The sequence below is a fragment of the Rattus norvegicus genome, chromosome 5 (assembly GCF_036323735.1).
Source record: "Rattus norvegicus strain BN/NHsdMcwi chromosome 5, GRCr8, whole genome shotgun sequence".
NCBI classification, from domain to species: Eukaryota; Metazoa; Chordata; class Mammalia; order Rodentia; family Muridae; genus Rattus; species Rattus norvegicus.
The window spans coordinates 135,849,751-135,872,761 of record NC_086023.1 but is presented as its reverse complement, the minus strand read 5'-3'; the positions used below and the strand labels follow the sequence as shown (position 1 = coordinate 135,872,761).

General features: G+C 48.4%; 2 protein-coding genes and 4 non-coding genes across 7 annotated transcripts; 5 read left to right on the top strand and 1 right to left on the bottom strand.

The window, feature by feature from the left end:
- The first annotated feature begins 3,250 nt into the window (after nt 1–3,250).
- On the top strand, nt 3,251–5,821 carry Rps8 (ribosomal protein S8). Of its 2 annotated transcripts, NM_031706.1 has the most exon segments (6): nt 3,251–3,277; nt 3,658–3,764; nt 4,247–4,346; nt 4,829–5,004; nt 5,191–5,320; nt 5,666–5,821. In NM_031706.1, coding segments are annotated over 6 exon segments (627 nt in total). In that variant the 5' UTR covers nt 3,251–3,273; the 3' UTR covers nt 5,776–5,821.
- Nucleotides 3,491–3,569, top strand: Snord55 (small nucleolar RNA, C/D box 55). The gene has a single exon (XR_005505336.1). It is a non-coding gene; the product is annotated as a small nucleolar RNA SNORD55/SNORD39 (small nucleolar RNA).
- On the top strand, nt 4,065–4,168 carry Snord46 (small nucleolar RNA, C/D box 46). Its single transcript, XR_005505344.1, has one exon. It is a non-coding gene; the product is annotated as a small nucleolar RNA SNORD46 (small nucleolar RNA).
- On the top strand, nt 5,047–5,114 carry Snord38a (small nucleolar RNA, C/D box 38A). Its single transcript, XR_005505343.1, has one exon. It is a non-coding gene; the product is annotated as a small nucleolar RNA SNORD38 (small nucleolar RNA).
- Snord38b (small nucleolar RNA, C/D box 38B) lies at nt 5,472–5,541 on the top strand. Its single transcript, XR_005505342.1, has one exon. It is a non-coding gene; the product is annotated as a small nucleolar RNA SNORD38 (small nucleolar RNA).
- A 1,316-nt stretch (nt 5,822–7,137) lies between the features above and the next one.
- Best4 (bestrophin 4) lies at nt 7,138–13,988 on the bottom strand. The gene is made up of 9 exons (XM_001066317.4): nt 12,593–13,988; nt 12,413–12,507; nt 11,717–11,950; nt 11,359–11,513; nt 10,917–10,994; nt 9,888–10,046; nt 9,694–9,774; nt 9,452–9,606; nt 7,138–9,339 (listed from the first exon to the last, which is right to left on the bottom strand). The coding sequence occupies exons 1-9, from the start codon at nt 12,742–12,744 to the stop codon at nt 9,084–9,086; spliced, it is 1,365 nt and encodes a 454-aa protein (XP_001066317.1). The 5' UTR covers nt 12,745–13,988; the 3' UTR covers nt 7,138–9,083.
- Nucleotides 13,989–23,011: the final 9,023 nt, after the last annotated feature.

The window sequence follows — 23,011 nt, the reverse complement described above, 5'->3', positions numbered from 1 at the left end:
TAACACCCCTCAAGGGCTGGAGAGATGGCACAGTGGTTAAGAGCACTGACTGCTCTTCCAGAGGCCCTGAGTTCAATTCCCAGCAACCACATGGTGGCTCACAACCATCTGTAATGGGATCCGATGCCCTCTTCTGGTGTGTCTGAAGACAGCTACAGTGTGCTCATATACATAAAATAGTTAAAAAAAAAACAAAAAACAAAAACCCTTGGGTGCTAATGCACACTCTTGGATGTCAAATTACAAGCTTGTGCCTTCTGGCCCGGCTCAAGAAAACTTACTTTTTATTACTATTTCTATGCACAAATGCATTATTCTGCCCAGGGATAAAAGGAGTGAAGGGTCCTAACTGGGAAAGTAGAAGCTCTGGCACTCTCTTCACAGGTGGACTTGACCCTGTGTATGGTCACACAAAATTCATGCGTATCTCTTACTTGGCAGCATTAGCAATCTGAAAAGGAAATTAAAAACAGTTTTAGTTCTGGAAAGATTGGTGCTGCAAACTGAACTCAGGTTCTCTTAAAAAACATCAAGTGCTTCGGGGACTCACAATTCATTCCTGTAATCCCAATTCCAGAGGATCTGACAATCTGATCTGGGCCAGTGGCTCAAACTTGTATAATCCCAGCTCTGAGGTAAAGAATTATCACCAGTTGAGGGCTAGCCTGGGCTAAAGAATGTGATACTATTTTTAAAAAGCAAACAAAGAATTCAGGCCCACACTTTTTTTTTTTTTTTTTTTTTTTTTTTTTGAGACAGGGTTTCTCTGTGTATAGCCCTGGCTGTCCTGGACTCACTTTGTAGACCAGGCAGTCCTCAAACTCACAGAGATCTGACTGCCTTTCCTTCCTGAGTGCTGGGATTAAATGCCTGGCTCATACCTTTTATCCCAGCAGAGGCAGATATCTAAGTCTTAGGCCAAGCAAGTTCAAGCACAGCCAGAGATACACGGAGAAACCCTGCCTTTAAAAAAGTGTACTCTAGGGGCTGGGGATTTAGCTCAGTGGTAGAGCGCTTACCTAGGAAGCGCAAGGCCCTGGGTTCGGTCCCCAGCTCCGGAAAAAAAAAGAACCAAAAAAAAAAAAAAAAAAGTGTACTCTAGGGCTGAGTATCGAACCTACCTACCACTTTTTGACGCGCTAAGCAAGCTTTATACCACTTGAGTTAGTGCCTTCGAACCATCCATTTTGATTTCATCAGGTCTGTGGGTCCCTTAGCCCAGGAACTTTTTTTTTTTTTTTTTTTTTTTTGGTTCTTTTTTTCGGAGCTGGGGACTGAACCCAGGGCCTTGCGCTTCCTATGTAAGTGCTCTACCATTGAGCTAAATCCCCAGCCCAGGAACTTATTTTTAAGACACGAACGTGAAAGTTACATGAAACTCAAATGCAAGTATTCACACGACACAACCACTCATTTACTATTTTGTTGGACAACTTGTCTGCTCTCTCCTTCCTTCTACGGTGTAAACGCAGAGGTACTTTCACTGCTGAACCCCCTGGCTGGCCCCATAGTTACTGTTTTCTACACCTGCTTTGACTGGACAGGATTGAGTAGCTGCACCTAAAGTATTTCTTCCTCATCATAAGTGCACCCCAGGGCTCAGCAGTTAAGAGGCTGCTTGTTCAGAGGACAGGGTCCAATTCTCAGCACCCACGTGGTAGCTCACAACTGTCTGCAATACAGACAAAACACGAATGCACATAAAATGAAGACAAATCATTTTTAAAAAATGTATTCCGGGGTTGGGGATTTAGCTCAGTGGTAGAGCGCTTACCACTCATAACCATCTGTAAAGAGATCTGATGCCCTCTTCTGGTGTGTCTGAAGACAGCTACAGTGTACTTATATATAATAAATGAATAAAAATGTATTCCAAGGGGGTTGGGGATTTGGCTCAGTGGTAGAGTGCTTGCCTAGCAAGCGCAAGGTCCTGGGTTCGGTCCCCAGCTCCGGAAAAAAAAAAAAAAAAGAAAGAAAAGAAAAGAAAAAAAATGTATTTCAGGGATTGGGGAGATGGCTAAGAGGTTAAAAGCACTGACCGCTCCTGAGTTCAATTCCCAGCAACCACATGGTGGCTCACAACCATCTGTAATAAGATCTGATGCCCTCTCTGGTATGTCTGAAGTTTTTCGGTAGGGTGGTTGCCTGGTATCCAGCAGCTTCTATTCCTAGCAGCAGCAGGCACAAAAAACCCAAACCCAAACCAAAAGACCCTGGGTCCCAGGAACCTAACCAACTCCTTCAGGTTGTCTGCTCCAGTCAGGTACTCCCTGTCGTCCTCCATGCCCCTCCGCCCCGCAGCGCGCGCACGCGCACACACACACACACACACACACACACACACACACACACACACACACACACGCGGTGTAAATTTTTTTCTTTTTGTTGTCGTTCGTTGTTTTTTTTTTTTTTTTTTTCTTTTTTTCAGAGCTGGGGACCGAACCCAGGGCCTTGCGCTTGCTAGGCAAGCGCTCTGCCGCTGAGCTAAATCCCCAAACACACACACACACACACACACACACACACACACACACACACACACACACACACACACACGACGACGAGTTGTTCATTTTTTTTAAGACAGGGTTTAGCTCTGGCTGTCCTGGAACTCGCTTCGTATAGACACACACACACACACACACACACACACACACACACACACACACACACACGACGAGTTGTTCATTTTTTTACAGAGTTTTTTTTTTTTTTTCGGAGCTGGGGATCGAACTGTTCATTTTTTTTAAGACAGGGTTTAGCTCTGGCTGTCCTGGAACTCGCTTCATATAGCCAGCCCGGCCTCAAGCTCACAGAAATCCGCCTGCCTCTGCCTCCAGTGAGCTGGGATTAAAGGCATGTGCCATGCCCTGCCATGTGTAATTTTAAAATTAACCAACTGGAAAAAACAAACAGGTCACATTCACACACTGAACGGTACGCCTTTAATTTCGGCTCTAGGAAACTAATTTACGACCCTGTCTGGAAAAAAAAAATGTTTTTTAAAGCTCAAAAGGTAAGCACAACAGCGGCGACCTCAGCTTAAAGCGCGACGGGCCCGCCCTCCAGACCGCCCAAGGTCAAGAGATTTGATGCGGGGTCCGCGAGTTCGCACGCCGCAGGACCCACCCTCCAGTGTGCCTGCGTCCCAGGACCGCTGAGGCCCCAGGGCCTTCCCGGCAGCCGGAAGAGACGTAAAGAAGGCGGGGCTGCGTTTTAGAAACCGGACCGTGAAGCTTTGCGCTTCCTCTTTCCAGCCAGCGCCGAGCGATGGGTGAGTGTTGCTGTGCGCCGGTTCGGGCCGCGGGGAGCGAGCTCCATCCGTCTCCATCCTGCCTCATAGCCCGGCCAGGCGCATGCTCGGCCCGACCGTGGGTCACCAGCAGCCGTGGCAAGGGCCGGCCCTGGGTTTGGGCCGGGGAGATCGCTGCGGCCGCCTCCGGGGCTCGGGGCTGCGAGCGGTCCAACATGGCTGCCGCGGGCCGCACGCGGATGATGACACCTGGGTATGCTGCACATTCCCGACTGCGTCGTGGGGAAGCCAACCTTGGAGAGCTGAGCGTGCGGCCCGCGCAGCGCTGGGCTCGGGAGCGGGCTAAGTCGCCGGCACCGAGGCCCGGTTGCTCAGGCTTGCGTCCTCGCTCCCACACACAGGCATCTCTCGGGACAACTGGCACAAGCGCCGCAAGACCGGGGGTAAGAGAAAACCCTACCACAAGAAGCGGAAGTATGAGCTGGGACGGCCGGCCGCCAACACTAAGGTGCGTGCGGGTGTTGGGGGGGGGCCTGGGAGAGACCGCCTTTCCCTGCGTTACAGCGTGGTTGCAGTGTACTTGAATGGCTGTGGTCACCTTCATGAGGCCCTGATTCTCAGTACTAGGGACTGGGCATGTTGTACGTGTCCACGTGCCGAGTAAAGAGTGGGGTCTGCGCGCCCCAATCACCAAGTTTAGGGTTTAATGGATCCTGGGAATGGGCACATAAATACTGCATGCAAGCTTGGTGTATTTTTACTGAAATTGTTCCTGTGCTTGAGTGGTCTGGCTTTTCTCCTTGGAGGTAACTAGGGTGATGAAAAAGTATCCTTAGGCGTGGTTCTGGCCGTCTTGGTCACCTGTATGCCACTTGCCAATGCAAGGACTTGTCATAGTTACACTGACTGTTACCTCCGTCTAGTTCGGGTGCCTCTCCCAGTCCCCTCTCTTCTTGATGACCATCTTTCTGGTCTCCTTGCGTTTCCCAGATTGGCCCTCGCCGCATACACACAGTCCGAGTTCGAGGAGGCAATAAGAAGTATCGTGCTCTGAGATTGGATGTGGGGAACTTTTCCTGGGGCTCAGAGTGTAAGTAGGTGTTGAAGTATTTGGATCTGTTCCCCGCCGAAAGTCCCTGAGGTGGTTGGAGAATTCTTTGGGATGATCTTTTTTTTTTTTTTTAAGATTTATTTATTATATATAAGTACACTGTAGCTGTCTTCAGACACACCAGAAGAGGGCATCGGATCTCTTTACAGATGGTTGTGAGCCACCATGTGGTTGCTGGGAATTGAACTCATGACCTCTGGAAGAGCAGTCGGGTGCTCTTAACCGCTGAGCCATCTCTCCAGCCCGGGATGATCTTAATTTCTAGAGATCTCAGTAATAAAGGGAGGGGCGGGGGTGGGGAGAGGATAGGCACTGAGGCTGGGTAGGCCCTTCTGCCCTTCCTGGGAGAAGGGAGGTAAAGCCATGAAGTGGGTGGGTGTGTGTCCACTGGATGTCGCATGTGGGCCTGGAACACATTACGTGCCCCGGCCCCTTAATTGTGAATTTCTCTTTGTGTGCAGGTTGTACTCGCAAAACAAGGATCATTGATGTTGTCTACAATGCATCCAATAACGAGCTTGTCCGCACCAAGACCCTGGTGAAGAACTGCATTGTGCTTATTGACAGCACACCGTACCGACAGTGGTACGAGTCCCACTATGCACTGCCCCTGGGCCGCAAGAAGGGGGCCAAGCTGGTGCGTTGTTTTCCTGTAAGGGGTTGAGGGGGAGGAGCGCCTTCTTGTGATGAAAATACTGTCCAGTTCTGCTACTGAAGGAATGAGATGAATACTTTAGTGCTGAAGAAGGCAAGCATTGGGACTTTGGGGGTTCAAGGAGGCTGTGACCTTTCTGGTGACAAATCCATTCTTTTTTTAATTCAGACTCCTGAGGAGGAAGAGATTTTAAACAAAAAACGATCAAAGAAAATTCAGAAGAAATATGATGAAAGGAAAAAGAATGCCAAAATCAGCAGTCTTCTGGAGGAGCAGTTCCAGCAGGGCAAGCTTCTCGGTGAGGAGGCTCTTGGGTTGGAGAATGGGGGTGTGGCGGGTGGTTCAGTGGGGTGCATGGGTTCAGTGCAGGTGGTTAGTAATGTGCTGTGAGGTTAGGGAGCAGACATTGTAGCTGGGGGAGGGGGGTGATGCCCTGGCTGGTGCTGCTGTCTCAGTGATGAGAACTTTGTCCAGTTCTGCTGCTGACTTCTAAGTGAGGATGAAGTGTATCTGAGGAGACAGTTGGCCTCAACACCTGCCCTCTGGGTATCAGGCCAGTGTGGGCTTCTAAGGGGGCAGGGGCAGGTAGGGTAGTGTGGAGCCTCTTGTCCTTTTACCAAGGGCTGCCCCTTTTCTCTTTCAGCCTGTATTGCCTCAAGACCAGGCCAGTGTGGCAGAGCAGATGGCTATGTGCTCGAAGGCAAGGAGCTGGAGTTCTATCTGCGGAAGATCAAAGCCCGGAAAGGCAAATAAACTGTCATAGCTCGTGTAATAAAGGTGTTTGCTGTTCTGTATATGTATATTGTCTGCATGTCTGGATAGATGTTTTTTTCCTGCTCTCTGAGCAAAACTGAGGAAACTTATCTTTACTGTACAGCTGTGCCTAGTCCTCAAAGGCCAGACTTGTGAGAACGATACGCAGTAAAGCTGGTACCCCCTGTTCTTTTGGGAACCTAGAGTAGATTGGTGTGGCAGAGGCTTATAAACTCTAATATGCTGAGTTCCAGCAGTATCGAGGTACGGTCTAAATCAGGCTAGAAAGGCTGTCCCTATCCTTTGTAGACCTGGGTGTTAAGGGTTCTCTGGTTGGTGTGTGTGCTGGGCATTAATCTTGAGTCTAAAGATCTGTAAGGAATCCTAAATGAGGTCTTAGGAGCACTCAACAGGACTGTACAGCTGATAATTTTATGCAAAACTAGATTACAGGTTAAAACCTGTCCTCACTAGAGTTTTTGTTTGGGGCAGACACACTTGGTGGCCTTAGGTGGCCACACCAGGGCAATTGCAGTTCAAGAGATCCTTATATGGAAAAGGACTGTTGTTGATGGCTTTAGCAGCAAATATTTGATTCTGCTGAGTTATTTCACTTGTAAATCAGCTCCTTCTACCCCCCCCCCCCCCAGGTAATGAGCAGCACTGTCTTTTGCGGTGGGGCATGGGTGTGAAGGTTAGATTAGAGGGGAATGTCTTCTACCTTTGATATGGGTCTCACCAAACTGAGATATCAAAGTTCCCTTTCCGGGCTGGGGATTTAGCTCAGTGGTAGAGCGCTTACCTAGGAAGCGCAAGGTCCTGGGTTCGGTCCCGAGCTCCGAAAAAAAGAACAAAAAAAAAAAAAAAAACCAAAGTTCCCTTTCCCCTCTCCAGCGCTGGAATTAAAGGTATGTGCCAACACGCCTAACCTAATAAAGTGGGGTTTTAGTTTTTGAGACAGGGTTTCCCATGTAGAGAAACCTGTTCTGGGTTTCTGGGGTTCACTCTGGTAGACCATGCTGGCCTCACACTTCCCTGGATCCCCCTGCTTCCTGAATGCTGGAATAAAAGACTTTTTAGACAGGCATTGAGCAGGCTTCCAACTTCTGTCTAGGGAGCATTTGTAAGCTGTTAGGTGTGGGTGAGTGGTAGCCGCCAGTTCTTGGTCTCAGTTGAGCTTCCACCTTGGTCTCAACTAATTTTTTCTCCTTTTTTTTTCCCCCGGAGCTGGGGACCGAACCCAGGGCCTTGCGCTTGCTAGGCAAGCACTCTACCACTGAACTAAATCCCCAACCCTGGTCTCAACAATTATTAGCACAGGATTTTTAAGGGTTTTTGTTCTACATGTGTGTGTTTGGTGTTCGCCAGCTAGAGTGTACATCACATGTGTGCACTGCCCTGACATAAGCTGCTGTGTGGTGCTAGGGGTCAGATGTCTTCAGCAAGTGCTCTTAACTGCTGAGTGTTCTCCAGTCCTTAGGATTGGTGGGGGGACCCTCACTGACCTCAGGACAAATTTCACTGAGTCTGGGTGGTCAGACTTGGCAGTAAGTGCATTTAACCTACTGAGCCACTGCCCTCCCGTGTTCTGTGTGCACCCACCCTAGACACTGGAAAAGGATGTTGAGTCCCTAGGAGCTGGAGTACAGATGGTTAGGGGCCACCTGATTGGGTGCTGGGGACTAAGCAAGTCCTGGGACAGCACCAACCAGCAAGCACTTTCCAGTGCTGAGTGTGCCCTCTGCAGCCCAAGGTTGGGTTCAGTTTCTTGGTAATCTTGCCTTAGCCATCAGGCTGGAAGGAGAGCAGGTATGTGCCGTCAGGTTTCCTGCACCATCGGTCCTATGGTTTTGTTGTATTGAAACAGTTCTCAGATGGTCTAGGCTGTAACTCTGATCTTCACTCACTGTCGGTGTGTGCTGCCGAGCTTTGCCCGTTTGGACTTTATGGATATTAATCAAGCATTCTTCAGTGAGCTGTGTCACTCACTAGCTGTCCTTCCCCACATCAAGGCAAATTTGGGATTTATTCTTAACAGTTGTAAAGCTCAAAGGTTTCAAGGAGGTGGATGTGTAGGGGCTGGAGAGATAGCCCAATCCTAGTCTTAGGATTTTATGTAGAAATGTATTGTCACTGTGCTGTGCTATTGTACGCTTAAGGTTTGGATAAGTGCCTCAGCCTGTGAAAACAGTTGTCATACAAGCTGGGTGACTTAAATTTGATTTCTAGAAGCATAGGAGAAAACTCCCAAAAGATTGTCTTCTGGCCCCACACACATAGCAAACCGGTCAGGTTCACTCATAATTGCCACTAGGGCCAATGAGCTAGCTTGGTAGTGAGTGCCTAGCCTGGTGGGCCTGAGTTTAACACCTGGAACCCACAGGGTTGAAGAATTATAAAGGATCTCTAGTCATGTGTATACATACACATACTGATAAATAGAGTGTGATTTTCATTTTAAAATTGGAGGGACAGAGAGGGGTGGCTCATGAGTGAGGACTCAGGTGCAGTTCCCAGGACCCACAGGGCAGCTCACAACTGACTTCTGAGGTCCCAGGAGTTAAGACACTGTGTGACAAACATTCATGTACAAGAATATTTTTGAAAATATCGGACATAACCTGTAATCCTACCTGCTTGGAAGGCTGAGGCAGGGGGAGGTCAGCTTTTTACAACTCTGGTCTCCATGAACCAAATCCTCATAATGGTGGGCCACCATTGCTGGGAATATAGATATCCCACCAATATCCTAGGCAAGTACCAAATTAAACATAATTCCACAACAAAGTGATGGATATATTCTCATTCTAACGAGAGAACAGCATTAGAGGTAGACAGCACTCCCACTGACCTGCCTTTGGAGTGAGTGAAGTTACTGGGGTAAGGAGTGTGCTCTTTTAAAGCTTGATTCTGAAATAGCTATCCCAGGTTAGTAGCACAGCATCATCCTAAAGCTGGAAATGCCACTTCCTGAATGCCCTACGACTAAATCAAATGAAGCACAGAGGCTGGGAGTGGAGCTAGGCACCATGCAAGACTTTTCAGGGAAGCAAATGCTCCCTCAATTCTTTGGACCACTGGCCCAGCTCCAATGCTTGGCAACAGGGAAGGTAACAAATATTTAGCCTTTCATGCTAAATGGAGACACAACCCTACTTCCAGCTCGGACTCCAGCTTTGCTTTCAAGGGCTGTCCCCAAATCTTTCCCAATAGCCAATCCTGCCGTCCAGAAAAGTTGTTGTTAGCTGTGTATGTTAAGACCCAGTGAAGCTGGGGAAGAGGGGCTGAGCCACCCGCGGAGAGGATTCTCAGGGTTCCATGGCTTCATTCTCAGATCCTTCATCCACAGCCTCTTCAATGCGGCCCTCAGCCTCCTCACCGCCAGGTCGCAGGTGCAGCAGGTGTGAGGTCCTGAGGTTCTGCAGGCTTACAGCAGGTGAGGGCGCTCTTGCAGCCAGGAAGCGGCCCAGCAGCGGGGTCTGCGAGGTCTGTGTGACGGGCGCTGGCAGGTCGAACCTCCGAGATGCCTCCACCTGCAGGCACTGCTCCGGGTCATCACTCATGCTGTGGGCACCAGGGCAAACAAAAACATGTAATAACTCCTAAAGGACTTGTTTGTAACCCCACAGGGTAGTCAGGGACTAGGTATCGGTTTCCATGTCAGATCCCAACTCACCGCAGGTTGAAAGTGGAACCCATGAAGGAAGGACGTTGTGACTCAGCAGCTGTGGCCACCGTATAGGGTGGCTGAGGTCGAGCCTCATCCCAGTACAGATCCTGCTCAGTGGGAGGCAGGTTCTGGTACATATCATCCACAGAGAGCAGGGACACCTGGGCCAGCAGAGGGGAAAGCAGTGGGACAGCATTTCTCTGCACACCTACCTATCTCTGATCTCAGTCCCCCACCCCACACCTAACCTGAAAGTTTCGGTCTATGAGCTGATTTGTCTCAAAGTCGTCATCATCCTCACCAAAGGGGTTAATGAGCTGTTCAGCTACCTATGAATTGCAAAAATGGTGTGTTCCAGCCAAGTCTCCCTACCCACTACTGCCAGCATTGCAGCCTGGTAGTGATTGTGTGCCCACCTCTACAAATAGAATGCCATACTCACCTTGAGCCAACCAGCATAAAAGAAAAACTGCAGCAATGTGGTGAGAGGCACGAACATGTCCAGGTACCACGGGGCTGGAGAGGACTCCTTGTCTGACTCCACAAACTGGCGGCCAATCAGGGAAAGGGTGAAGAAGGAATAGACAGCTATCGTCACCACCTGAAGAGGGAAAAGCAGGGCTGGACACTCAGACAGCAGGAAGTTTTGGCTCTGTCTCTGAGGGCCTGGAGAAGTCTGACAATTAAGCATGAGGCTGGATGGCAGTAGCATGAGGGTCAGGTTCATCTTTCTGTTCTGTTTTGTTTTGTGTGTTCATCTGGTTTTTTTGTTTGTTTGTTTAGTTGGTTTTTTGGTTCTTTTTTTTTTTTTTTTTTTTTGAGATAGTTCTATATAGTCCTGCCTGTCTTATGTAGACCAGGCTGGCCTTGAACTCACAGATATCCTTCTTCCTCTGTCTCCTAAGTGTTAGGTTTTTGTTTTTTGTTGTTGTTGTTGTTTTTGGTTTTTTGTTTTTTTCTATTTTTCGGAGCTGGGGACCGAACCCAGGGCCTTACGCTTGCTAGGCAAGCGCTCTACCACTGAGCTAAATCCCCAACCCCCCTTTTTTTTTTAAGATTTATTTTATGGGGGTTGGGGATTTCTGAAGACAGCTACAGTGTACCCATAAGTAAAATAAATTTAAAAAAATTTATTTTACATATATGAGTACACTGTAACGATCTGACACACCAGAAGAGGGCATCAGATCCCATTACAGATGGTTGTGAGCCACCCGGTGGTTGCTGGAGTGGAACTCAGGACCTCTGGAGGAAGAACAGTCAGTGCTCTTCACCGCTGATCCATCTCTCCAGCCCAAGTGTTGGTATTTTAAAGATGTGATTTGCCATGCTTGGCAGGCTATCTTGATGGGTTGGGAGGAAGGTTTTTGAGGATGATCCTCAGTAGTTCAGGCCCATGTGAAGAGCCTTTTCTGCCCCTTGGTATCCCAACGCCTCAGGACACTCACAGACACCTGAGCTGGGTAGTTACCTGTGTGTAGACAAGGGGGATGCTGATCCAGTCATAGTGGAACAACATGCCGCATTTGGCCCGATACTTGTTCAGCTCCTAGAAAAAGAGGATGAGGGAGGGCAGAGGAGACAAAGGAGGAGGACCTGGAGCTGGCCTTAGTTTCCTTACCTGTGAAAGGGGGTGATAATAGTACTTGTTCCGAGGGTTGGTTTGAGGACTGAGCCAATGTAAGCACATGATTACAAAATGTTTAGACAGTGCAGAATTGCCATGGATTTGGGGCCAGCCTGGGCTAAATAATGAGTTCCAGACAAGCTTGAGCTATGGAGAAGAATCCTATATCCCCTCAGCCCAAAAGAGTGTGTAGCGTATAGTTGGTGCCTAGTAAGTTTTAGGTACCAAAACAAATTCTAAAGCTAGAAAAAGGAGAGCCAAGGATCCAGATCCTAAACTGACTTACTTCCAGTATGAGACAGAGAGCGATGTCGTCACGGATTCGTCCATCTCTGCGGGCCTGAGCGGCCAGATTAGTGAACCAGACACAAGGCACCCAGTACTTGTTAAAGTCCGATTTCAAGCTCTCAAACTTTTTCCTCTCTTCCTGAGACATGAAACCTGACCAGGGTAAAGGAGGTAAGGTGCAGAATCCTCTGCCGCCAGGGGGCGCCAGTGATCCGGTAACTGGCTGTTCTCCCTTAAACCCATTGGCCTCCCTGGAATCCTGGAGCGCCCCCTAGAGGTCAGACCTTTCCATCACGGGAAGACAGCCAAGATGACAGCATCCAGCCACCCACCCCAGGGCTGCAACCTGCCAGCACCTGCGTCCACCACATGCTCCATGGTGGGGAAGCGCTTGAGTACACGGGTGCTCACGGAACGTAGCACCAAAACCGATGCCAGGTTGGCATAGCGGATGAGAGTTCGGCGTAGCAAACGGCCACTCTGGTCCACACCGTGCACACTGGCTGAGATGACACACATTAACTGGTCCGGCAGTGGAATGCTTGTGTACTGAGACCACCAACGGTTCACCACCAAAGTCACGTAGAAACCTAATGAGTCACCATGGGTAACAGAGACAGAAAGAAAAGGGCCCAGGCACTTGAAAGGGGTTGAGAAACTACACTGGATTCTAGTGCCCTTCTAGTCCCACTCGAAGTAGGACTTGCAGGAAAAGTCAGGCCAGGAGGAGTCAGAGAATACAAACTTCCAGGGAAGAGGGAGGTGGGATTTGAGGCCAGGTAATTATTGACTCTGTGACCTTTTTCCCAAAAGGGTAGGGATCCCTTCTCTCTAGATTCGGTTTGATACCCAGAGTGGGGATATAAAGCCAGTGAGTGTCTTTGTGCCAGTGAAGATTGAGGGTCCAGCAAATGACAGGCAAGTTATGACCTAGAGGAAACTGTGGGCCCAGGCTCTAGCCCTTATGTCTATTGGTTGACTGCAGGCCATGCTGCTCAGAGTTGTCAGAAAACATGGTCAGAATACCAGGGAAAACTAGAAGGATGCCTCACCCAGCACAAAGGACAAGGGGATGAGGTCTGCTGAACGGTTGCAATATCGGGCCACCTGGGCATAAATACGCTTCTGCTCCTGGGTCAGCAACAGCCTAGGGAATATCAGGCAGGAACCTTGGTTGGAAAGAGGCGGGCAGCACAGGTCCCTGTAGGCCAGGGCTCAGAGCTGCCCCTCACCTGTAGGTGATGTTGAGTGTAGCATACAAGGCGCAGAAGAGCAGGAACTCTCTGTACAGGAGCTTGTAGATGCTGCCCCTCCAGCGGAAGAGCAGGCCAGAGAAGGCTCCGAAGCGTGCCTCTGCCACTTTGAGAGTGTAAGACACCGTCATGGTGCTGGGGCCTGGCACAAAAGGTCACGGAACTGTTCTCTTCTCTGCTTGCCTTCCTACCACTAAGCCCAGCACCCCAAGCAAATTCCCTTTATCTCTGGCCGAGCTTCTTCACCCTGTGTCGGTAGACAAGGGGCTAAAAAGGCGTAGGGCAGACAAAGTATAAACTCTCTGCAGAACATGGGTGAAACCAGGATGGAGTTAGGTAAAGTGGGACTGGACTCTACTCCCCTCACAGAGGTTTTCCATAACTCTTCTGCCTTTGCAGCTGGGATAAGTAGATTCTGGAGTGTTGAGAATCAGAGCCCCAACCTACTGGGTACCATGGTGCATGTCTACAAGTCCAACACTCATGGCAGGAGATCACAAGTTCAAGACCAGCCCCCACTGTAGAGCAAGACCTTCTCTCAGAACAAATACAACCAACCAACCGCAGCCCAGAGGCACCGCTTTCCCTTGGAGCTCCCTTTTCACACCTGGTTACCTGGTCTCCCAAGTCCCAGGGTCCCTATCCCCGCTCACACCTGCCTACCTGTTCTGAGCAGCAGCCTGGAAGAACTGGACCAGAGCCCACTCTTCCCGGTCTTAAGTAGCCGCTGGGTCCATAAAGTTAGGCTGGACTAGAGCTGTCATTGATGGATGGAGGCGGTCATCTAGCTGCTCCTGGGAACTGGGTGTGTGCTACTAGCCTTGTGGGGCTGGTCTGGACTTTGAGGAACAAAAGCGTCATGTATCCTGATCCCACATTTCACAGGTGACACCATGTCCTTTAAGCTAGGGACAATAAGGATTTCTATCCTATGCTCCAGGTGAGATGACAGTTCAGGGTAAACTGTTATTATAACTACCAGCTGCTGATCCCAGAGTACTAATAGACAGACAGACAGACAGACAGACAGACAGACAGACAGACACTGGGTCGAGGACACCTTTTATCTTCCTTGCATGGACTCCTCACATCCTCACCAGTCAGGAATCATCCCAGTTTCACCGATTAGGTTCCAAGAGGCAAATGACTTGCCCAAGGTCACACAGCTAGGTCATGTTGGAGGCAGGAGACCATGCCACTTGAAAGGATAGATGTGCCCTGTTTGGACTCTAGAGCAGGACTTGAGCACCAAGATCGGAGTCCTTGGTACCAGTGGCCTCAACACAGTGCCAGGCTCCTGTCCCGGGTTCTGGGGTCCTAGTCAGACCATTTCCATGCCACAGTGTTAAAAAGGGCATGAATCTAGGGACTTGGGCCATGATGTACATCCCTTTAAAACCCTGTGAAACTTGTGTCTTGACTCCTGGATGCTCTCAGGGACTCTCTCTCTCTTGACTGTTTTATTCCATGTTCGGGTGTATAGGCAAGTGTATGTGTACTGTGTGTATTCACGGCCTACAGAGGACAGAGGGCCACCATTTGCTGGAGGGAGTCTATCCTTATCCTGATCTTGGTTTTTCCTTTCCTTTCCCTCCTTCCCATCCTTTTGTCCTCCCTTCTTTCTCCATCACTCCATTGATGGCACCTTCATAGCCCTCACACACTCGAACCTGTTATCAGCTTTCTGGTTTGTGAATTTCCCACAGAGTTAAGATAAAAGGTTCGTGACCTGGAGCTTCTGCCCCAGGACCAGGAACACCCACCTGCCTACCCTCCTAACGTACCTTATCTCCCTTTCCACTGAAGAGGGATCTCTTTCTCCCTGCTTTACGATCCCAGAAGGGGAACCATTCCATCTATAAATCACAAGGCCTGGCCTGCTTCTCTATTTCCTTCTTGCTGGTCCTGCCTACCAGTGGAGGCTCCCCACAGGGAAGTTGGGTATGTAACTCAGTACTTAACAGCAGGGTGTGCAGCCAGACCGCCTGCATTCCCAAGCTCTCCAAGCTTCATGACCTCAGAAAGACAATTTATTTATTTTGACAGGGTTTTATGCAGCCCAGGCTAGCCTCAACCTCTCTGTGTAATTGAGCACAATCTTTAATTCCTGAGCCTCCACCTTCCACAGACAAATGCCAGAATACCAGGATCAACGAATTTCGCCAAGAGGAAATGGGAATGACAGTACCAGTGTCATCAAGTTGCTGGAAATATTAGTTAATATGTAAAGTAATATGAGCAAGAAGAAAGCATGAAGCCTGGTGTAGCTATTAGCAGTTGTGTGGGGGATGAGAGTGGGATAAGAGTCTCACGTAGCTCAGGCTGACCTCAAGTTTCCTGACCTTGGATCCGTGACCTTCTGGCTTCCCATTCTCAAGTGCTGGGATTGCAGGTATGTATCGCCACACCCAGTTTTATGCTGTACTGGAAACTGAACCCAGGACCTCCTGCATGTTAGGCAAGCATTCTACTAAATGAGCTGAACTCTCAGCCCTTTGTCCCCCTCCCCCCCTCCCTCTCTGTGGTGTGTGTGCCCTCTCTCTGTCTACATATGAGGGGTGTGTGTGTGTGTGTGTGTGTGTGTGTGTGTGTGTGTGTGTCTGGGACTGGGTGGTTAGCTGTTTGAGCTCATGTACTAGAAGCTGGTCAGTAATCCCTTTTTGTTTTTTGTGGATTAAGGCAGGCTGGCCAGTCAGCTCTAGGGATTCACAGGTCTCCACTTTTTTTTTTTTTTTTTTTCTTTTTTTCGGAGCTGGGGACTGAACCCAGGGCCTTGTGCCTGCTAGGCAAGCGCTCTACCACTGAGCTAAATCCCCAACCCCCAGAGGTCTCCATTTATAAGGGTTCACTGCCATGCCTGGCTTTTCCCAGGGATTCCAGAATCAAACCCAAGTCCTGGTGCTTGCATTGACATCTACGCTGGCTGAGATGACTCCTCACCTCCTGCTTTAGGTCTTCCTTCCTTCTTTCCTTTCTTCCTTCCTTGTTTCTGTCCTTCCTTCCTTACATTTTGAATCAGGTTCTCTCTGTACCCCTGGCGGTCCTGGAACTCAGTATGTAGACCAGACTGGCCTCGAACTCACAGAGATCCACCTGCTTCATGAGGGCTGGGATTAAAGAGGTGTGTGTGTGTGTGTGTGTGTGTGTGTGTGTGTGTGTGTGTGTGTGCCACCACTATCCCAGTGTGCTTTAAAATTTAAAATTTAAAATTAAAATTATTTACTTATTTACTTATTCCGTGTATAGGTAAGTCAGTTCTTTCCCTCTACCATGTGAGGTCTGGGGATGAATTCAGGTTGTTAGTGGCAAGTGTTTTAACCCAAGGGACTGATCTCTCTCTCTCTTTTTTTTTAAAGATTTATTTATTTATTATATGTAAGTACACTGTCTCTGTCTTCAGACACACCAGAAGAGGGCATCAAATCTCATTACAGATGGTTGTGAGCCACCATGTGAATTTATGACCTGTGGAAGAGTAATCAGTGCTCTTAACCACTGAGCCATCTCTCCAGCCCCAAAGGACCCATCTCACTGGTACCCTTCACACTTTTAAAACTTTAAATTATTTCATCATCATCATCATCATCATCATCATCATCATCATAATCATCATCATCATAATCATCATCATCATATCATAGCTGTGTGTATGTAATGTGCATGTGCAGGGCAGATGATAGATTTGTGGAATTTCCTTCCCCCTTTATATGGGTTCTGAGAGTAGAACAGAGGTCTTAACATGGGAAGCGTTTTGTTCTTTTTTTTTTTTTTTTTTTTTTTGGAGCTGAGGACCGAACCCAGGGCCTTGCGCTTGCTAGGCAAGCGCTCTACCACTGAGCTAAATCCCCAACCCTCTTTTTTTTTTAATATTTATTTATTATATGTAAGTACACTGTAGCTGTCTTCAGGCAATCCAGAAGAGGGCATCGGATCCCATGACAGATGGTTGTGAGCCACCATGTGGTTGCTGGGATTTGAACTCAGGACCTCTGGAAGAGCAGTCAGTGCTCTTAACCACTGAGCCATCTCTAGCCCACACTGGCCTCCCTCAGATCCATGAGGTGGGTCATAGCACATCACAGATCCTGAGATCTCTTTACAGATTAACCCTGTGTTTCCTCCTGAGTCTGAATCCTAACCTGTGCAATTTCTTTTATTCTTGACTCCCCCTCCTCTCTTAGCTTCTGATCAAGAGATATATGACTCTAACACTCAGGGCTAGACACACAGAGAGCTCAGAAAGGTCTCAGGTTCAGCTTGCTTCATACTCTGGAAAGATGAGGCAAGCTATTGAAGTCAGGAGGTAAACAGGCCCAGGGACACAGGACCAGCAACCTTGGAAAGTCAAGCAACTGCGGCCAGTAGAGTAAGTCCACCTCGTATTCAGATCCTGGATCTGGCCCTGGGAAGCTGAGTTGACCTTGGGGAAATTGTTTCACCGCTGTGAACTTTTATTTCCTCCTGAGGATTATAACTACTTCCGTATCGTAGGCTTACTGGGAGCAATCGATACGCTAATTGCTTAGGTCAGTACCTGGGACGTAGGTCCATAGATGGGGAGCAGCTGACAGGGAGAGGAGGTCCTGGCAGGCCCTTCAATCACAACCTCCTGGGGCAGAGCTCAGTGGTGGAACACTTGTCTATATGCACAGGGCCCTTGGTTGGATACCATGACCATGGGTCGAGAAAGACGATGGCATGTAGAAAGATCTCCTGGTATCTTGGCTCCCAAAAGACTATTCAAACACCTTGTTAACTTTCCAAGTTGCACAGTGGTCTGGGGGTACAGCTCTGTGGTAGAATCTATTCTTTTTTCAAGCTTCTTTTTTTTTTTTTTTTTTTTTTTGGTTCTTTTTTTCGGAGCTGGGGACCGAACCCAGGGCCTTGCGCTTCCTAGGTAAGCGCTCTACCACTGAGCTAAATCCCCAGCCCCCTTTCAAGCTTCTTTATGTATTTTTTATAAATATAATTGGGCTCTGTCCTCACGAACACTACTGTGCCAGAAGAGGGAATCGGATCCCTTTATAGATTCTTTTAAGTCATGAGTCACCTTGTGATTTCTGGGAATTAAACTCAGGACCTCTGGAAGAGCAGCCAGTGTTTTTTAACCACTGAGTCATCTCACCAGCTCCTAGATTACTTTCTTGAGGGGCTTGAAGCCTTGGGCCCAATCTCTAGCACTGGAGAGGGAGTGAAAAAAACAGGTGTCCATGGGGCTCACAGTGCTCGTTGGAGCTGAGGAGACAAGCCCGTGAAGGAAAGCTTAGGAAGAGAACAGGACATCCCTGAAGGGATTCAGTTGAGGGCCCTTGTCCTCTGTGGCAAAAGTAGGTCAGATGGCCTGAGCTCAACCTTCAGTCTCAAGCCTGGAAAGAGATTAGCATCAGAGGCTTGGTGGGAACATCTCCTCAATATTGCAAGGGAGAACCGGAGAGCTAGGAGTGGGGCCACCACACCAGCCCCATCTCTCCAGGAACCCATTAAACTATCCTGCCCCTCCCCATTACCCCAGATCCACTTCCTGACCTCAGTGGCATTGGCAGACTCCAAGTAACTCTTTTATCAAACCCAAATGCTTCATCTAGACTGCCAAGGTTGTTCACATGCAGTCTACATGCTGGCTGTCTTTGAGACAACTTTGCAAAGTGAGGAAGGGAAAGAATACTTTTACCCCCCACCCCCACCTCCAGCTTGCAGAACTTTTTAGGGTCCACATCTTAAAGTGTCTCAGCTATTTTGAACTTGTTGAAGGTTTTGGTTTGGGTTTGTTTGTTTATTGGTTCTTTTGTTTGGAGATGGCCTACCATGGCCCTGGTGGGCTTGGAACTTACTATTTAGCTGAGATTGGGTGATAAAATCACGAGCAATGACACTGGACTTGGCTTATGTCACAAGGAGCCCCCAGGTGTTGTCTTCTTTCTTTCTTTCTTCCTCCTCCTCTTCTTCCTCATCCTCCTCCTCTTCTTCCTCCTCTTCTTCCTCCTCTTCCTCCTCCTCCTCCGCTTCTTCTTTTCCCCCCCTCTCTTTTGTTTTTTTCTTTTGTTTTTCAAAGATTCATTTATGTATGTATCTGCATGTACATTTGCAGGCCAGAAGAGGGCATCAGGTCTCAGTATAGATGATTGTGAGCCACCATGTGGTTGCTGGGGATTGAATTCAAGACTTTTGAGAGAACAGGCAGCTCTTAACTGCTGAACCATCTTTCCAGCTTTCTTTTGTTTGTTTGGTTTTTGTTGTTGTTTTGATTTTTTTTGTTTTGTTTTGTTTTGCTTTTTTTTTTAAATCTTCTTTTTTTTTTTTTCTTTTTCTTTTTTTTTTTTCGGAGCTGGGGACCGAACCCAGGGCCTTGCGCGTGCTAGGCAAGCACTCTACCGCTGAGCTAAATCCCCAACCCCTTGCTTTTTGTTTTTAAAACAGGGTTTCACTGTATAGCCTTGGCTGTCCTGGAACTTGTTCTGTAGAGTATGTTGGCCTCAGACTCAGGGATCTGCCTGCTTCTGCTGTTTGAGTGCTGGGGTAAAAGGTGTGTGCCATCACCACCCAGGTCCCAACTGTTTTTCTAGACAGAGTCCTTTCCTGTTCAGGCCTACCTATATACTCTGTATCTGAGGCTGACCTTGAACTCCTGATCTTCTGCCTCCCACTGCCACAGGTGGTGGTTACAGGCATGTGCCACTACTCCTGGTTTAGGCAGTGCTAGGTATCAAACCCATTGTTTGATGCTAAGGATTGTCAGATCCCCAAAAACCCCAGGACAAATGGCTAACTCTGGTGCCTATCAGCATACCAATGTGGGCCTCTAGGCTCACTCAGTACCTGCGGCTCCTTCCTGCTTTTCTCGCTCCCTCTTCCCATGCTCTACCTTAAACCCCTGCAGCTCCAAGGGCTCCCTTCCCTTCCCCTAAATCAGCCTCCACTCTCTTGGTGCTTCTTTTGTCTTCTCTTTGTCTTCTTTTGTCTTTCTTCTCTTCCTCTCTCACCCCCCCCCCCCCAACCCCTGCCATGTTCCTCTTCAGTCTGCTGGTGTTGTTTAGTCTATTTCTTTCTCTCCCTGTTCAGGTCTCCTCTAGATGCCTCTGGTTGTTCTGTCCCTGAAATCTACAGTAAAAGCCTCCTCAGCCACACCGAGGAGCTGACATGTTCTCAGTTTCACTCAGGGATCAAACCTCATGCCTGCAAGATAAGTAGTCTCCCAATGGATCGGGCTAATCCCAGCTCCTGAACTTTTAATTCCTTATGGGCCTGTGAGCCCTCCCTTCGGGCCTCTAGCAGTGCATCTTTCTCTCCAGGAGCACATACATAATCCTTCTTAGCCATCCAGTGCTTGGTTGACTCTTCCCCAGCTCTCAATGTTTAGTTTAGAAATCTTACCTGGAGCCTGGCCGAGGTGGTGCATGCAGAGGAAGGCAGATCTGGGCCATCCTGGTCTACAGAGTGAGTTCCAGGACAGCCAGAGCTACACAGAGAAACCCAGTCTGGAACACGAAGCAATAATAGCACAACAAGAGGAACAAACAAAAGATGTAGTGAGACTTGTCTAAGGATCCTGTGAACTGAAGCTAGGCATGGTAGCCTTCAGTCCCAGCACTCAGGAGGTAGAGGGAAATGGATCTCTGGGTTCAAGGGTCAACAGAGGGAGCTCTAGTTGCTCTCCTTGGCTTGTAGATGATCTTCTCTGAATTCACTTTTTCATTTGTTTTTGTGTTTTGTTTCGTTTGTTGTGGTTTGGTTTTTCAAGGCAAGAGTCCCACCATGTAGCCCTGGCTATCCTGGAACTCACTCTGTAGACCAGGCTGGCCTCAAATTTACAGAGATCCACCTGCCAGCCAATGCCTCCCAGGTACTGGGATTAAAGGCACGCACCACTGCCACCTACATGAACTGCTTGTTTTCATTAATCTAGCCGGGATGGTTTGGGCCGGTGGCTAACAGAAATCAGCTTCTGCCTATTCACCTCCGTGTGTGCACGCCCAACACGTACACATCTACGCATGCACACAAACAAAAACATGTATTTTTAAATTCTGTCCTCTTTTTGGCACCTGCACTTCCACACATACATACAGAGAGACAGAGGCAGAATTTAATAATTTTTTTTTAAAGGTAAAAAACGAAAACCAGAAAACCCCCAAGAAATCTGTCCTGATTTGATCTTGCACCTCTAACTGTGCAAAGTATTTATTTATTTATTTATTTAGTTAGTTAGTTAGCTTGTCATTTGAACTACTCAAGGTTATTTTGTTATGGTATCTCCAGCAAAGTCATACACAGACATCTTAATTTATTTTCTAAACATATAGCTGTCACTCACATCAAGCTGGGAATACAGCTTAGTAACCCTTGCCTCCCATAGACAAAGCCCTGGGTTTAATTCCCAGCACTGTAGAATAAAAATAAAACAAACAATACTGAATGTCTTTTTCAGATTTTTTTATTTTTATTATTCTGGGTGTGAGTGAGTGCTCTGTCTGCACGTACGTCTGCGCATCACACATGGCCTGTTACCCTGGTGTCCAGGACGGTGGTGAGTCTCCATGTGGACTCTGGGAATCAAACCTGGGTCCTTTGCAACGAGTGCTTCCTAACCAGTGAGCCAACTCTCCAGGGCCAAATATTTCTTTTCTTTTCTTCTCTCTTTTTTTTTTTTATAGGATTTTATTTTTTCTGGGTTAGTCTCAAGTGGTTGTGATAAACACCCAGACCAAAAGCAACCTGGGGAGGAAAGGATTTATTTCGTTTTACAGGTTACAGGAGGGAAGCCAGGTCGAGAAGCAGAAACAGGAAATGAAGCAGAAAGCCTGGGGGAATGACGCTTCCTGGCTGGCTCCCTCACTTGCTCCTTGTTAGCTTTCTTTCTTTAAAGGACTAATTACGCATGTATGTATGTGGCATGTATGTATGTATGTGAGCATTACTTGCAAGGTACCCAGCAGAGAGGCTAGAGGTGTAGAGATCCCCTGGAGCTCTGGTCACTGAACTCAGGTCCCCTCAAAGAACACTATGTGCTCTTAACTGCTGAATCATCTCTCCAGATCCCTCTGCTGGCTTCCTTGCCTTCGGGCTCATGCCTACCTACCCAGGGGTGGTGCCACACGCAGTGGGCAGGTCCCTCCCATGCCAATCATCAGTCCAAACAATTCCAGGCCAAAGGTCAATCAGGACTGTGCAGTTCTGTAGTGAGGCTCCCCCAGATGACTCTTCATTACTTCGAGAGGACAGCTGACTTTAACTAGGACAACCTTGAACTCCTGAACCTCTTGCCTCAACTCGAGCCCAGCCCAGATTTTCTTTTCTTTTTTTTTTTTCCGGAGCTGGGGACCGAACCCAGGGCCTTGCGCTTGCTAGGCAAGCGCTCTACCACTGAGCTAAATCCCCAACCCCCAGCCCAGATTTTGAATAGCCTTTTGAAGCTCTACTTGTGCTCCAGGCCATTTGACCTGAAGTTTAGCTCCTCTCCCAGGATATTGCTGTGTATAGCACCTAAGACTTTCCTACCCACCTCCTATCATAGACTCCTAATCCTGGTCTTAGGCTGTCTGGGGCCTCTGTGGTAGGTCCTTGTGGGCCTGGCGAAGATTGGCGGAGATGTCTTGACGGCATTCGCAGGCAGGATGGAATGGAGATGAGTCCAAGGGCTAGGAGAGCAGTGTGGTGTATCGATAATCCCAACAAGAGTCATACCAGAGTCTGGGGCAGGAGGGAGCCGATTCAGATATTTGTGGGGACAAACGCAAGCAGGTGGCAGGAATCAGGGGTCCATATTTGCTGGCTTTTCTGAGTGTCCTTTGTTTACTTCCTTCTTAGCACTTTTCACAGCCTGTAATTACATTATTTATGTATGTAAGTCTGTTTCCACAAAGCAGAGACCCGATAAGCCACGCAGGGCTGCAGCCTTGACCAATCTCATTGGAGGCAGTGCCTGTCACTTGGCAGATGTTTTCAGTAAATCTGAGGTCTAAATAGGGCTCTGAGTGAAAACGAAGCCTGCACAGCCAGAAGGAGATCTGTGACCCTTGGAGAAAGCTTTAGGGATGAAGAGTCCATCTGGGAAACTGAATCCCAGCACTCCGGAGGCAGACAGGCGGCAGATCTCTGTGAGCTGGAGGCCAGCCTGGTTTACAGAGTGGCTCCAGGACAGTCAAGTCTACGCAGAGAAACCCTGTCTCGTGGGGGAAAAAAAAAAGATTTCACCTGCCTCCCAAAATAAAGCCACACGGAAAAAGACTCCACACAGATCATAGATTCCTGCCACCTAGTTAAGTTTATCTCCAATCGACTTCAATACTAACTGCCCGATTGCTGGTGGCTAGCACCTAAGAGTATCTGGTTCTTATTCCTCACTTTCTGGCCTTAGCCTACTGACTCAGCACAATGGGTATTTTGAGAATGTAATGGGGA